General features: G+C 35.5%; 1 protein-coding gene across 4 annotated transcripts in view; it reads right to left on the bottom strand.

Moving 5' to 3' along the window:
- The window catches only part of LOC143241864 (patj homolog), a 234461-nt gene that overhangs the window by 35459 nt on the left and 183290 nt on the right, over window positions 1-15712 (bottom strand). For all 4 annotated transcript variants that reach the window (XM_076485174.1, XM_076485150.1, XM_076485164.1 and 1 more), the window contains one exon: window positions 5725-5885. In XM_076485174.1, coding sequence (XP_076341289.1) covers window positions 5725-5885 — 161 coding nt within the window. The remainder of the gene's footprint in view (window positions 1-5724; window positions 5886-15712) is intronic.

Here is a 15712-nt window from a genome sequence, read left to right as displayed (position 1 = left end):
AGCTTCTCTAACCAAGTGCAGGTAAAAATCCAATATTTTCTCTAAATGTGATTTCGATCTATTGTCTGATGTTATTATAAAAAACAACAACTTATATCTGGTTTTTCATTTCTTATTTGATGTAAATTTTGAGCTTGTCAGAATCTTATGATTGATATTTTATTTCTTCCCTTAAGTAGACTAGGACAATCGCACGTGAATAATTATTGTAGGTATGAAACTGAATGTGTGTTTTTTAGTTTGTTTGTTTGTTTATTTTAAACCCATCAGCTTGACTGACCTATTTTGGGGGCACATTCAATTTCCTTTTGTGTGTGTGTGTGTGTATGAACAAACGAGCTCTGAAAGTTATATTATTTCGGAAAACACATAAATATAAAATTAATAAATGATGTAAAGGGCTGTTCATAATTGAATGTGAAGAGATGTCAGTCCGAACTTTCGACAGAGAAATAACTATGTTTATGTTTAACAAGAAGAAGATGGAAGTTAATAATTCGCTAAAAAAGTTCTAAGTTTACATTTGGGAAATATTAAAACAACTCATTCTATAAGAAATACATAAATCGAAATTGAGTTACAAATTGCGTATCAAAAAATTTCCTGTAACGTCACGAGTATCCTTGAAATAACAATAGCTGAATGATGATCAAAACGTAATATAATATTTTAATGTACATCGGCATACATCTTCGAATTGCTTACGTAATATTTCGCAATAATATCCAAATACATGTAAAGGACTTTTGTTGTAAATAACATCCACATAAGTGTTAAGAATTTTTTTCGCTAATAGCATCAATATACGTGTAAAAGATTTTTGTCGTAAATAACATCTATATCCATGTAAAGGATTTTTGTCGTAAATGACAATCAAGTAGACGTAAAGGATTTTTCATGTAAAAACATCCATATACGTGTAAAGGATTTTTGTGGCAAATAGCATTCATATCTATGTAAAGGATTTTTGTCGTAAATAACATCTATATCCATGTAAAGGATTTTTGTTGTAAATGACAATCATGTACATGCAAAGGATTTTTGTCGTAAATGACATTCAAGTATGCGTAAAGGATTTTTGTCGTAAATAACATCTATATCCATGTAAAGGATTTTTGTTGTAAATGACAATCATGTACATGCAAAGAATTTTTGTCGTAAATGACATTCAAATATGCGTAAAGGATTTTTGTCAGAAAAACATCCATATACATGTAAAAGATTTTTGCCGTAAATAACATCTATGCACATGTAAAGGATTTTTATCATTGAAAGACAGATGATTAAACTTTAATAAAATGCTCTCCCCGTAACTCACTGGTAAGGCTGTAGGTTTATGTCAATTAAAACCGGGTTTCGATACTTGTGTTGAGGACAGCACGGTTGACCCCTATAACAATCAACCTATAATTTAAATTCCACTCGTAATGTTTACTGCTTCAATAAATACGCACTTGTTAAAACTGGAATTCTGAGTTTTTTGTGTGTTTTTTCGAAAACGGTGTCTGTCATACAGATTTGTAATGCTTTCTTCGATTTTTTCTTAAACTCCTTGCAAAACTCAAATAAAAACTATATTATCGTGGCTCAATCTCGACATATGCAACGCACTGGAATTTCTACCAAAACTGGACTTAGACACTTGCTACGTTTTTTCAACTCGAAATAAAAATACAAAACTAACAACTCTGAATAAAAAAAGTTTAAGTGTAGTGTTTAGAATCACAAGTGGCAAACAAAGCACGTTAATTTCTAAACTTAATTTATCATACTAATATAATATACACTTCCATAAAAACAAATCTCGAAGTAGATTCTGCAAGCGTTTCCTTCTAATATAGCATCAGAATATACTAACATTTAATTACGTCTTCAAGCTCAAAATGTGAGTATTTTTTGAATCGCCATGGAACATTTTACGGGCGACGAAAAATACAAGCAATAAAGCTAGATAATAAATGACCCATTTCAACTATGAGATTTTCTATTGAATGCCCGTATTTTTAATATACTCAGACGAAAGTTCCATTTTAATTTATCGTGTGTTTGAATACATATATATAACCACTTTGCTTTAGTACACTACATACGTTTCTGCATATTCATATACGAGTAATAAAATTGGTATAACAATGAACCAATAAAGTTTTCTAGACTGGCGTGGAACGTAACGAAATGGTCAAAGCGTGGGTAATAAACTGTAATTTTTCATAAAACTAGGAAGAATATACGTCGGTTGTACGTTTTCACTGTAAGATTGTATATCGGTTGTACGTTTTCATTGTAAGATGGTATATCGGTTGTACGTTTTCATTGTACGGAGCATTATTATTATTGAAACTTACCACGAAACATTTCGTCGTTTTCGATTATTTCGAAACTAAAAGCGTTTTTTCAACTGATGGAAACCGTAGACCTAACACTAAAATGTAATTATAACTCTTTTAAAAACAGAAAAAGCATTTAATTAAAGTTTTCTCAAAGTCCACGTTTTTTAGCTGCAATTTACAAGCGAAATTCTCTAGAAAGTTCCGTAGTAGTGATAGAGTTAACTGGAATAAAAATGAATGTAATACTATGTTGAATATTATTAAGTACTTTATATTGCTTCTAATTGCAATGAACGCCATCGAACCTTCCAACGTTCGCAATTTTTTGGATCAGTTAATCTCATAATAATTAGGATATTTTCCATTTGGCATTCATTAACGATCGGGATTAAAAATAAACTGAAGTAGAAAAAAAACACGTATTACGACTAAGCCTAATACAGAAGGTTAAGTATATGTTACAGTTCATTATTAAGTACTACAGCGAAAAGAATAAGACACGAAAACAATTACACCGCATTTTAATAACAACTTACAATTCTGAGCCTCACGGTGAGTAAGCAAGAAGCTTACGGGCTTACACCACTAAAATCCGGGGTTCGAATCCCATTGACGGACAAAACAAAATGCAAGCAGTCCGTTATGTAGTTTTGTATTTAAACAAACGAACAATTCTGAAACAACATGCCACTTGCTGGTAATATAATTAAACTTAGTATATTCACAAAATGTTTTGACCACAGGTTCTTTTTAATATACAAATAAGTATTAAGCTGTTTTTATGTTCTGGTTGACAAATAACCCTAAAATCAACCGATGTTCAAAAAGTGTTTCATAAATCTAAATTACACAGTGAACAAGAAAAATAATACAAAATGGATCCAGCGATGTAAAAAAAAAAAAGAACACGTAACTAAATAATATTTAAAATAAATTCAGCATTCACTTCATCAACTATATGTTATCGAAATACTTGGAACATAAATGCAGGTTAGTTATTTCGAAACAAATTCAAGGCAAAAAATTGATAACCTTAGAAGGGTGAATACATTCAAACAGGTCGGCATGGCCAGGTGGTTACGGTGCTCGACTCGCAATCTGAGGGTCGCGGATCGCATCCCCGTCACACCAAAGATGCTCGCCTTTCAGACGTGGAGGCGTTATAATGTGATGGTCAATGTTGGTGAAAGAGTAGCCCAAGAGTTGTCGATGGGTGATGATGACTAGCTGCCTTTCCTCTAGTTGTACACAGCTAAATTGGAACGGCTAGCACAGATTATCCTCGTGTAGCTTTGCGCGAAATTCAAATAAACAATTTGAATTTTTTGCAAATGAAAGACAGGCACGAGTTAAGAGTCCCCCAAGCGAAGGTTTTAAGACACGTAAGGAAATTGACAAAATTATTACAACAGCATTCTCCCATCTATTAGTGAGTCTATAAGTTTGGATGTATAAGGTTTATAAAGGTCACAGAAAGCAAGATGGAGTCAAGATGGGACAGCAAATGTTTCAACCCGACTGTCCAAAAAAAATGACTCCTCGATCTATACAAATTTGGAAATCTCATTACTTAAATTCTGTAATGAATAATGATATATAGAAGACATTTTAATACTAGAAACAAACGATTTTATAGCACCAAATTTGTTACATTTTTTAAAATTGGAAACCCAACGTTTCGCTTTATAGCTTCTTCAAGAGCGTTGCACTAAAACAAAAATTGTAACTGACTGTAGCAACTATAAAATTAAATGTTGAATGTCTAATTACAGAAAAAAATGGTGTTTTAAGGTCGTTTACTATTAGAATTTTAAAACATTTTGCGAAACGAAAAGCGATATATGGTTTTAAATCCATCACTGAAGGATTTAATGACAAGCCCAAGATCCAATTCAATGTGGTAAGGAACACCCACACTGGTGGATTTCCCCAAGATCACAGATCAATCCAATTCAATGTGGTAAGGAACACCCACACTGGTGGATTTCCCCAAGATCACAGATCAATCCAATTCAATGTGGTAAGGAACACCCACACTGGTGGATTTCCCCAAGATCACAGATCAGTCCAATTCAATGTGGTAAGGAACACCCACACTGGTGGATTTCCCCAAGATCACAGATCAGTCCAATTCAATGTGGTAAGGAACATCCACACTGGTGGATTTCATACAAATGAACTATCAGCTTGAGCACCAAACATATCAGTGTGCGTGTTCTATGGTATAGAGTTAAAATTCAGGCGATGACGAACATAGACAGCACATGAACATTGAAGTTCCATTGCTGTGTTCAATAAGGTGCGTATAGGAAACGATTTTGAAAGTTATTTATCAACTTTACGGCAATATGCACATTATTTGGTTAGTTTCTTTGCGTTATTCTGAGCTGCATTAAAGATTGTAATAAAAAATATATAGTATTCAAAAACAACTACAGTTATATATTAAACTCACGTTATTCTTGGACTATCTAACGAGATAGTCCGCAACCTTGCTGTCACCGTCGTCACAGTCGTGTTTCGTTTACGCGTAATAAAATTTATTAAAAGCAGATGTTTCAATTCACTCTCCTTAAAACAATGAGAGTTCAGCCTGTTTTCAGACATAACTTGCCGAAACGTAAACTCAGATTTCGCTAGAATAAAAGCTCATCCTTAAGATAACAGTGTCGAATTAGATCATAACCCTATCTGTGTAGGGACATAAACCATTAAATTATAGGCTTCGCGAAACCTCACATAGCTTTCACTAGGTCTTATAGCTTACATTTTCCGTATAGCCATCATGAAAGGGCATAAACCCATAACTTTCCTTGTACCTAACTTGAAACGACGTATACACAACGTCTTCAGAAAACCCCCACTAAAGCTATAGCTCGTCATTTCCGTAGGCTTAACTTGAGAGGACATAGAGTTATCGTCTTCGGAAGCATCTCACTAGACCGTTAGTTCATCATCTTCATAGACTCTCGAAAGTTCGTAAACAGACGTAACTTGAAAGCTCAAAAGTTCGCCTTTGTCATACATTTAACATACTTGAATTAAAACGCATCAACATCGTAAATGTAACTGACTGAATGTTTGAAGTTGCTCTACTCTATGGGTTAACCAGTAAGATACAAAATTCTTCTCTTCAGTGACGTATCTTACAACAGCATAAACTCAGCCTTGCAGACAATTTAATTTTTAAAGATGTTTTTCTCTAAACCTCTTTCCTTTAATTCAAGTATATTACACTCTACAAAACCTGTATATGTATATACACAGTTAACATGCAAAATAACAGGTGTTTTTTTTCCCACACATTTCCTTTAATAACATTTACCTTCTTCACAGATGTACCCCGCTATGGTGATACCTAAGCCTTGCTGATCTTTATTAATATTTACCTTCTTCTTCACAGACGTACCCCGCTATGGTGATACCTAAGCCTTGCTGATCTTTAATAAGGTCCACCTCATACGTTTCCATCTCAGGAGGATCTACTGCCACCGTCTGCTGAGTGTTGTCAGTAGAAGATCCTTTTAATTCTTTGCTTTGTGTCTTTAAGGATGTCTAAAAGAGAAATCCAGAAAAAGGATAATTAAAATTGTTTTTAATAGTTATTTTTTTACTTTATGAAAATGTGGCACAATAACGTTTCATCATGCAGTAAACGTGTAGGCAGAATTTTCATAAATCGTAATTATACTTCAATAAATGTCTTCAAGGACTTCAAATGTAAGAAAGTTAAATAATCAAGCGCATTTCTACAAACAAATATAATAAACAAATAAAGTAAAATGCCACAAAAGTATAAAGTACAGTAGAGTAAAAGGACTCGCTCAGAGTAAATAAAGGTCTTTGAAGTCCTAGTAAAGGAGCGAAACGCAACGTGTCAACACGGGAGTATAAAACTCCCGTTTGAAAAGTTTTGTTGTTGTTAAGTACTGGAAACAAGAACCTCACAACACGGTAAGCCTTATTTGTGTAAATGTTAAAAACAGTTAGGTCTTCTATGAAGATGCGGCGAATGGCAAGTTGGCATAGGATTCAGCGGGTTATTTGTTCTATAAAGGTAAGGAATATCAGTTGATTCCTAGAGAGATGAATCCATTTACCAAACTGAAGTGTAAAAATTCACTGAGTAAATGGTGCGAGTATAGCGACCTACACTTTTTCGTGGTTCAGAAATGTAGCAAGCACATGCACAAGAGAGCAAGCTATATCTTCAAACTGTAGCAAGAAAATTTGCGATAAAAATGTACTAAATCTCCTCGGAGAAACAAAACTATAGCAGGAAAATGCTGAAGGTGTGAGACTCGTCGGTAATACATAATATTGTGGGAAGAGAAACCTATAGCAAGGAATTTCCGCAGAAAACCTATGGACATGTAGATCGACTGTTGCTGTAAAAAAACTACAGCAAACAACGAGAAAACAGAATGAAGAAAATTCACAACAGTTAGGTTTTCTATCGTTTTATTTATGTGTGAAAATCAAACTGTAGTGAGCAGAGAGAGGTAGAGTGGAAATTTGGAGCTTCTAAATGGATTTGTAGAAGCGTAGCAGGTTAAATGTAACAGATGAATGCTGTAGCAAGAGGACTAGAACTTCTGTTATGGTTTTTACAAAACGTGAGAGATAAAGTGCAACTGAGCGATACCGAAATAAGCGGTTTAGAGATTCGATAGCAGTGTGAAAAAATTAGCAGAACAGATGTAACAGGTAAATACGGAGTTTGTAAAATTGTAGTTCATCCAATGTAACATACAGATAAGTCAACAACCAGCTACACATAGAGTCTGTGTCTTCTGTTTTTATATACGCAGCAAGTGAAATGTTACACATACTGAAATGGAAGATACTCTATAGCGGTTTCGTAAAAACGTAGATGAAAAGTCGCATAGAGACATTAAAATGAATTATCTAAATCTTTTCTAACGAATTTTATATACGTACAGGTCGAATATAACAGATAGATGCCGGAATGAATGGTTTACTTCATGTTAAAATGTAATCGAAAATGAAACGATCTCTGTTACAGGTAATCACTGTACAAGGTACTGTTACGTTTAAATATCCTAGACTGGCTAACACGTGTAAAATAGCATAAGTATCGTAATTAGGTGTTCCACTTTCCATAAGAGGATTTGAACCAAAAGAAACGAAGTCAATAATCTTCACCCTTGTCCCCCGCGGGGACAGTAGTAAGTCTGCGGATTTACAACGCTAAAATCAGGGGTTCGATTCCCCTCGGCGGACATAACAGATAACCCGATGTGGCTTTGCTATAAAAAACATACACAATCTTCACCGCTATAGTGTTGTTCTGAAGTTGTATTTAACTACCTATAATTTAGCAACAACTAACTCTTTCCATACGTACTGACAACTCAGTCCACGTGCTTGCGGTGAAAGCATACGCTCACAGTGCCATGCCCCATATACTTGTAGCACGATGAAAAACTTATTTATATCAGCGGTCTTGAATAAGGAGCATGCCTTGTGAAAGAAGAAACATGAGCGAACTGTTATTGGTCAGTTTCTACTGCTTTCTTCCAGGTAAAACATACGGTTGTTGACGAACGGCGAACAGCTGAAGTATGACTGTAACATAAACGACAGAAACTTATCGTTTTGTCTATTGTACTGCAGCGCCCCCACGACTTGTCAGCTATAAATTGCACGTTCTCATTTTTCTCTAACAGTATGCGCGTCCAGCTGCTACCTATATTATTATATATACAAGTAATCCACAAACTCTCACCTCTAAAATTAAAGTAATATAATATCAACTGGTTTATTTATTTGTATGGATTTAAACACGAAGCTACACAATGAGCTATCTGTGCTATGCTCATCACGGGTATTAAAACCTAGATTTTATCGCCACAAGTCTTCAGATTTACCGCATTTCCACTAAGGGGAAGAAAATATTAACAGGAACGTAGAACTAAACTGAAATACATGACTGTGCATATTTATATATATGTATATATGCTGAGCTATTTATTAATATTTTCAACTAATTCACATAATTATGTTAAATACGTTGTAATAAGGTGAACCATTCCGAAATGTGTCAGCATAAGAGCGAACTGTCAGCTTACTTACTGTATACACTCTATACTGTCAGAGGTTAGGTTATGATCGCCAATTGTCAATTAAAGGTTTTTACTTATACTTCTTAATATATATTCTACTATTGTTGGGCTAAGGGTTCATTCACAGTAGGTGCCTGTGACTTGTTGGTGATAAATTAAAAAAAAAACGAAGAATACTCATTTCACTTGTTTTCAAAATAATACATATACACTGCTGGCCAAAATATTAAGGCCAATGAACATAAAGAAAAAATATGCATTTTGCGTTGTTAGACTCAACCACTTATTTGAGTAGGGCTTCGAAAAATGAAAATAAGAAAAGGGAAGATAAAAATAAAAAACCTTTTAGCATTTAATAGAGAAAATGTGAACACTATGAAATTAGCCTAAATAATAGCTTGTCAAAAGTTTAAGACCATAGCAAACAAAAGTCTTAAACATGGTAGGAAATGTCCAACAAGAGGTCTCAGTAGTGAGTTGCACGGCCGTCATTGCGCATAACTTCAAACATTCGCTTTGGCATGGTCGATATAAGCGTTTGCAGAACGCTGGCTGGAATGTTACTCCACGTGGTGAAGATGGCTTCACAAAGATCATGCACTGTTAGAAGTTGACGTCCATTTCTATAGACGTCCCTTGTCATCCACCCCTAAACATTTTCAATTGAGTTCAGTTCGGGCGAAGATGCTGGATGGTCCAAAAGTATCACGTTACTCGCCATAAAAAAGTCCTTCGTCTTGCGGGCATTGTGGATTACAGCGTTGTCCTGCTGAAAGATCCAGTCATTTCCACACAAGCGAGGGCCTTCAGTTAATAAGGATGCTCTCTCCAACATGCCAATGTAGCCAACTGTTGTTTGACGCCTCTGTATAACCTGAAGCTCCATTGTTCCATGGAAGGAGAAAGCACCCCAGATCATCATGGAACCAACTCCACTGTGTCGTGTAGAAAATGTCTCCGATGGGATATCTTTATCGTGCCAGTAAAGTTGGAAGCCATCTGAACCATCCAGGTTAAATTTTTTCTCATCAGAAAACAAAACCATCGTCCACTTTTCAACGTCCCATGTTTGGTGCTTCTCAGCAAAGTTTAATCCAGCTGTTTCGTGGTGTGGAAGAAGACGTGGCCTTTAAAGACGTTTACGGCTTTTAAAGCCTTTCTCTCACAGATGCCGTCTTATTGTTCTTGAGCTGCATTCTGCGTTCGTAAAAGCCTTAAACTGGTTCGATGATCGGCTGGTGTCTTGCCAGACAACACGTCGAATCCTCCTGCTCAACGCCGGTGAAATTTTCTTGGACCGATCACTTGAAATTCTCGTTCCGTATCCCTCAGGGTCTTTGAAGAAAATTGAAACAGCAGTTTTACTACGCCCAATCTCACCAGCAATGGTACGTTGAGAGAGACCTTGCTTCAACAGCTCGACAATTCTGCCACGTTCAAACTCTGTCAACTTTTTAGCCTTTGCCCTGTTTTTACCCAATGTAACACAGAAGATGTCAGTGGGAGATGTTGACAACGGTAATGTTTGAACACAAGTGACTAAATTTCGTCACTTGTTTACTCATTAACGCTTCGTTTCAGTATGGTCTTAAACTTTTGACCAGCCAGTATTTAGGCTAATTTCATAGTGTTCACATTTTCTCTATTAAATGAGAAAAAAGTTTTTTATTTTTATTTTCCCTTTTCTTATTTTCATCTTTCGAAGCTCTACTCAAATAAGTGGTTGAGTCTAACAACGCTAAACGCATAATTTTTTTTTATGTTCATTGGTCTTAAGATTTTGGCCAGCAGTGTATCTATATATATTCGGAACTAGTCAAACGTATGCACAACAACTTCATTACACCATTAATGATCATAGGTGTATCATTATATAGTTCTCTTTTTTGTATTTAGGTCTACTTCCAATAAACATCTACTTTTCGTATATACGCCTAATTCCAAATAATCGTCGACTTTTTGTCCACACAGGCAGTTTCAAATAATTTAAATCTCTCTTTGACAAAACAAATTATTTTCCTACTTCTTTTAAGATCGTTAGTCTCATTCCAATATATTTATCAACCTTTCGGCCTATGTTAACCTTTAAGCCTTCCTTCTCTGTCTGAACTTCTGTTTTGCATGACTTTACTTTGTCTCTCACGTCCTCTGTCATTATCTGTCCGTTGCTTTCTGCTCATCTCATACTATTTACATGTTTATTATTAAATGATCTGTTTGCTATATATTCTCGATATCAATAAACTTCACACGACGTTCTATAATCCCTCTATCAAAGTTATAAACACAATGTAACTAAACTTGTCATAACATTTACTTTAAAATATTTGCTTCTGGCTTCTTGTTATGAAAAAACAAAGCAATCATAAAATATCCACTCGCAAAATAAGTTAATTAGTAACATCTACACTAAACAGTCTTTTATATCAAGACATATAGAAAACAGTAAATTAAACTATAATTCGCCACGTTTTGAAACAACGCTAGGGAATTAATTACGAGTCATTTTTCCATAAGTATCAATGTGAAAGAAACTATATTTATTGAGACTGTCCTTGATAACTGGTCTGGTTGTACCAGTTAGAGGAGTGGGAGCACATACTCTCTTTCTAAGTTTTTAAAATGTTTAATATTTATTTTACACATTTTGTTCTGGTAGACAAGTGTGTGTAACTCGGAGTTTAAGCCCTACAAGTGCAGATCTCTTAAGAACTATATTAACAAACTCTATCAAGCATTACAGTACTGTTATTAAAACTCGACACATCTCTTTCCCCTTTTTTTTTTTTTTTTGAGATTCACAAACCACGTTTCCATAATGACAACCGCAAATTATTCAAATAAACAGACTATGATATTAAGTTGTTTGTTTGGAATTTGGCGCAAAGCTACACGAGGGCTATCTATACTAGCCATCCCTAATATAGCAGTGAAAGGCTAGAGTGAAGGCAGCTAGTCATCACCACCCACTGCCAACTCTTGGGATACTCTTTTACCAACGAATATTTGGATTGACTGAAAAGACGAGTTAATTTAATGTGATGGGAGTTCGAAGCCGCAAACCTCAAACTACGAGTCGAGCGCCCTAACCACGTGGCTTTGCCAGACCAATTATATTAATATATATATAATTAATTTCTTAAATGCAAATATATATGTATATACACACATATGTTTAAACACACACACACGTGTATATATCAGTGTTCTATTCCTCATCACAAATTTCTCCTTCACTCTCAATATCCCCTTACCAATCTTCTGATGCGTCTGTTTTATTCCTCTAGCTACTGGAAGTTTTCAGTTTGGAAGTATCTGTGGAGTTCAGACTATATGTAAGATTCACTCAAGTATTAATTGTTTATTCACGGACACAGCTACACAATAATAATTCAAAAACAGCAACAGGAGCTGTTGGTCCATTCATCCACTCACTAACAGGAGCTGTTTATCCATCCATTCATTCAACAACAGAAGCTGTTGGTCAATCTATTCGATCAATTTTAATTAGAAATGGGACAACACTATAAAAGACTGATAACACCTTACACACACACACACTGACCTGAAAACGAAAGGCGGAAGACTTCTAAACGTCGTCCTCTACACTTGTGTCTCCACAACAGTTGTCGTCCATTCTACAAAGTTTCAATCTGTCCCTTTTAAACAAAACATTTAGTAGCGTAACTCATTTATATCTAATGCATTGCATTTATTAAGACTCTATATGTTGCAAAATAAACATAGATGAAGTTTCCCGCTTTTGTTCTTTTTCTTAACGTTCAGTAGAAGTTTTAAGAAGTTTCAATGCTTTTGATTTTCCTCAAAAAGCAAAAAAACACGACGTCGCACCCTGTAAATGCACGTATTCCTATCAAAGCTTTGCAGAATTCACTTCCATGAACATTTACAAGGATTCTGATATTGACGTACAGTGTGCAATACTGTATTCAAAAGTTCAGATGAACAGATTCAGAAATACTGCTTCAAAATACAAAATAAAAGAGAAAAACACGTGTCTCTTCGCTAGCATCTTTGTTGCCTTAAGCAAAATATTTTAGGAGCGTGTATCTTTCAACGAAATAAGATTTTGAGTTGGATTTTTTTACATTACAATGTGATATGCAGGAGCTACACGTTTGACAGGCATATATTCCCATTTCCCCTGCATCTTCTATAATAACTTGATTTCATAAAGTAATGATTAAGTTGATAATAATATAACTGCATATTATAACAACTTGTGTTAAGTAAATAAAAGTCCAAGTTTAAGAAAGAAGCTGGTTATTTTTCATGAATCAGGCATGTTTCCAGTACAATTAAATTTGTTTCGAAGTAAATAATTCCAATGAGATTTTAACACAGAACGAAAAGTTAGAAAAAACAACAACAAAAAACCTAATGATGGGCATGCAACCATGAAATAAAAACCCTTTTACCCGATCGCTTTCGAAAGGTGAACCTTTCTTCTTTAGGGACAAACTGGTCATGTAAACAGATGGACAGACATCTTGCACACACAAAAAAAATCTTTAACTACGAAAACAACTTCCAAATTGAGTTTTATTAAAAAATGGTTGGTTTTAGACAACATAAAGGAATAACAATGGTTTAATATTATCCTGAACAGAAAAAAGATTTGTTTTTTTGTCTTATCTCGATGCCTCCAGTTCATGTCAATAACTTTGCTTATAAATTCCCTAGAATAAAATGAAAACCAAAAACTTTTCTTATCAAACGCAATAAAAATTGTTAAAAATAAGGCACATGAGTCTGTTTTATTACGTAGGTTTGAATTGTGCTTACCTTTTCAGCTGTGAGAACGCTATAACTAACGGTCAATCCCACTATTCATTGGGAAAGAGTAGCTCAAGAATTGACAGTTAATGATGTTGACTAGCTTCCTTCCTTCTAGGTTGCAATTGCTAAATTAGGGACGGCTAGCACTAAACTTAGACTTTGTCGTTTACTTCTCCGTGTTAATAAATTTATCCTCAGTCGCCACCCATCCCCGACCCTGAAAGTTGTCGGTAGATCTCAACTCCACATGCAAGTTTCAACATACAAGCCATTCATCACATTTCTCTGTCCAAACGAGATATATCTGTGTGTGTGTGTCTGTCTGTTTTGTTTTTATATTGCAAAGCCACATCGGGCTATCTGCTATGCTCACCTATAGGAATCGAACCTCTGATTTTAGAGTTGTAAATCCGTAAATTTGCCGCTGTCTCATCGGGAACCCCTACTGAAATAACTTTGAATCGATGTCCAAAACAAAATAAAAATAAGGGTTTTTCCGCCCGCGATAGTACCGGTCAGGCTTGGTTTGTCTTGAACATCGCGCAAAGCTACATGAGGCCTATCTGCACTAGCTATTCCTAATTTAGCAGTGTAAGGACAAGAGTCATCACCACACACCGCCAACTCTTGAGCTACTCTTGTGCCAACGAATAAGTGGATCCCCCACTAGTGCAGTGGTAAGTCTACGGATTTAAAACGCCAGAATTAGGGGGTCGATTCCCGTCGGTCGACTCAGCATATAGCCCGATGTGGCTTTGCTATAAGAAACACACACACACGAATAAATGGGGTTGACCATAACATAATAACCCACGTCTAAAAAGGCAAGTATGTTCAGTGTGACAGGGATTCGAACCCGCCACCCTCACTCAGATTACGAGTCAAGTTCCTTAACCGCCGCCAACTCTTGGGCTACTCTTTTACCAACGAATAATGGGATTGACCGTCACTTAATAACGCACTCCCAGGTTGAAATGGCGAGCACGTTTTTTGGATAGTTCTTGAAAGCTTCCTACAGTAATTATTTGTTTATTATTAATTACTGTTTTACCATTCCGGATTTGTTTCTAAGATCTGCAGACTTATACTGTTAGAAACCGGGTTTCGATACCCGTGGTTGGAAGAGCGTAGATAGTCTGTGGTGTATCTTTGTGCTTAGTTCCAAACAAACCATCTATTATGCAGGATTTGTCCGTTTGTTGTTAGGCGCGAAATTATATTGTGGGCTACCTATGCTGTGCCCACCAAGAGCTTCGAAACCTGATGTTTAGCCCTCATCAGAGCTACCGCTATATTGCAGGATAAGGTTTGATAATTTAGTTTCATAACAATATATTTGTCTGTTTACTTTTAGGTGCACAACTAACTACTCATAACAAGCTATCAGTGCTGTTCCCACCTCCGGAGTGAAAGATTAGGTTAAAAAATGTAGTTTCATAACAACATACTGCACGTTTAATACAATCTCTTGTTCTTCAACTCTGCTTGACCATCGCTGGAAACAAAATATTTAATATTTCTATTTAGGAACAATTAATAGACATGATTTAAAGTGTAATTTAGTGGCAGGCGTGGCATATATCAGAGAAATGTGAGGCACCATTGAGGTGCATAATTTGTGTCTTAAATAATAATAACATGTTTCAAAAGGCATATGATATCAAAATATTACACTTTGCTTGATGATATATATATATCCTTTATTTCTAAAAATAAAGTTACATTAAGATATTACGATAAATTATGTTAAAATTAACTGTGCATTAATGCAATAATTCTTTCTGCTGTACGAAAAGAGGTTAGTTTCACAAATAATGTACGTAAATTATACGTTTAAATGTTCTACAATTTGGAATATCGAAAATATACGTCTAGAAAAGTTTTATTTTAGCACACTTCTTGCCCGTATACAAAATACATGACAGTCTCTCCACACTAATATCCTCCTCCATGGTTCTGTGGTACGTCTAAGGGCTTATAAAGTTACAAATCGGGTCTCAATAGCGCAGTGAGCAAAGCACAGATAACCCATTGTGTAGTTTTGCGCTTAACGACTGATAAGCTGTCTAGTCTGTTTGTTGTTTTTATTTTAATTTCACGCAAAGCTACACGAGAGCTATCTGCGCTAGTCGTCCCTAATTTAGCAGTGTAAAACTAGAGGGAAGGCAGCTAGTCATCACCACCCACCGGCAACTCTTGGGCTACTCTTTTACCAACTAATATTGGGATTTATCGTCACATTATAACGCCCCTACGGCTAAAAGGGCAAGAATGTTTGGTGTGACGGAGATTCGAACCGTCAGATTACAAATGGAGTTCCTTAACCACCTCGCCATGTCGGGCCTAAACTGTCTAGTAATAATTTATCAACGCATTAACGTTCGGATGAAGAGTTCCTTTTCTGATGCGCATGAATTTACACATAGAACTAGTCACAAATGAATTCCTCATTTTGATCGTTGCTAATTAAAACACTTATTTAATTTCAGAAAACTT

This window comes from Tachypleus tridentatus, chromosome 2 (genome assembly GCF_004210375.1).
Source record: "Tachypleus tridentatus isolate NWPU-2018 chromosome 2, ASM421037v1, whole genome shotgun sequence".
NCBI classification, from domain to species: Eukaryota; Metazoa; Arthropoda; class Merostomata; order Xiphosura; family Limulidae; genus Tachypleus; species Tachypleus tridentatus.
The sequence above is the reverse complement of the archived record's forward strand: the minus strand, read 5'-3'. Positions and strand labels throughout refer to the sequence as shown.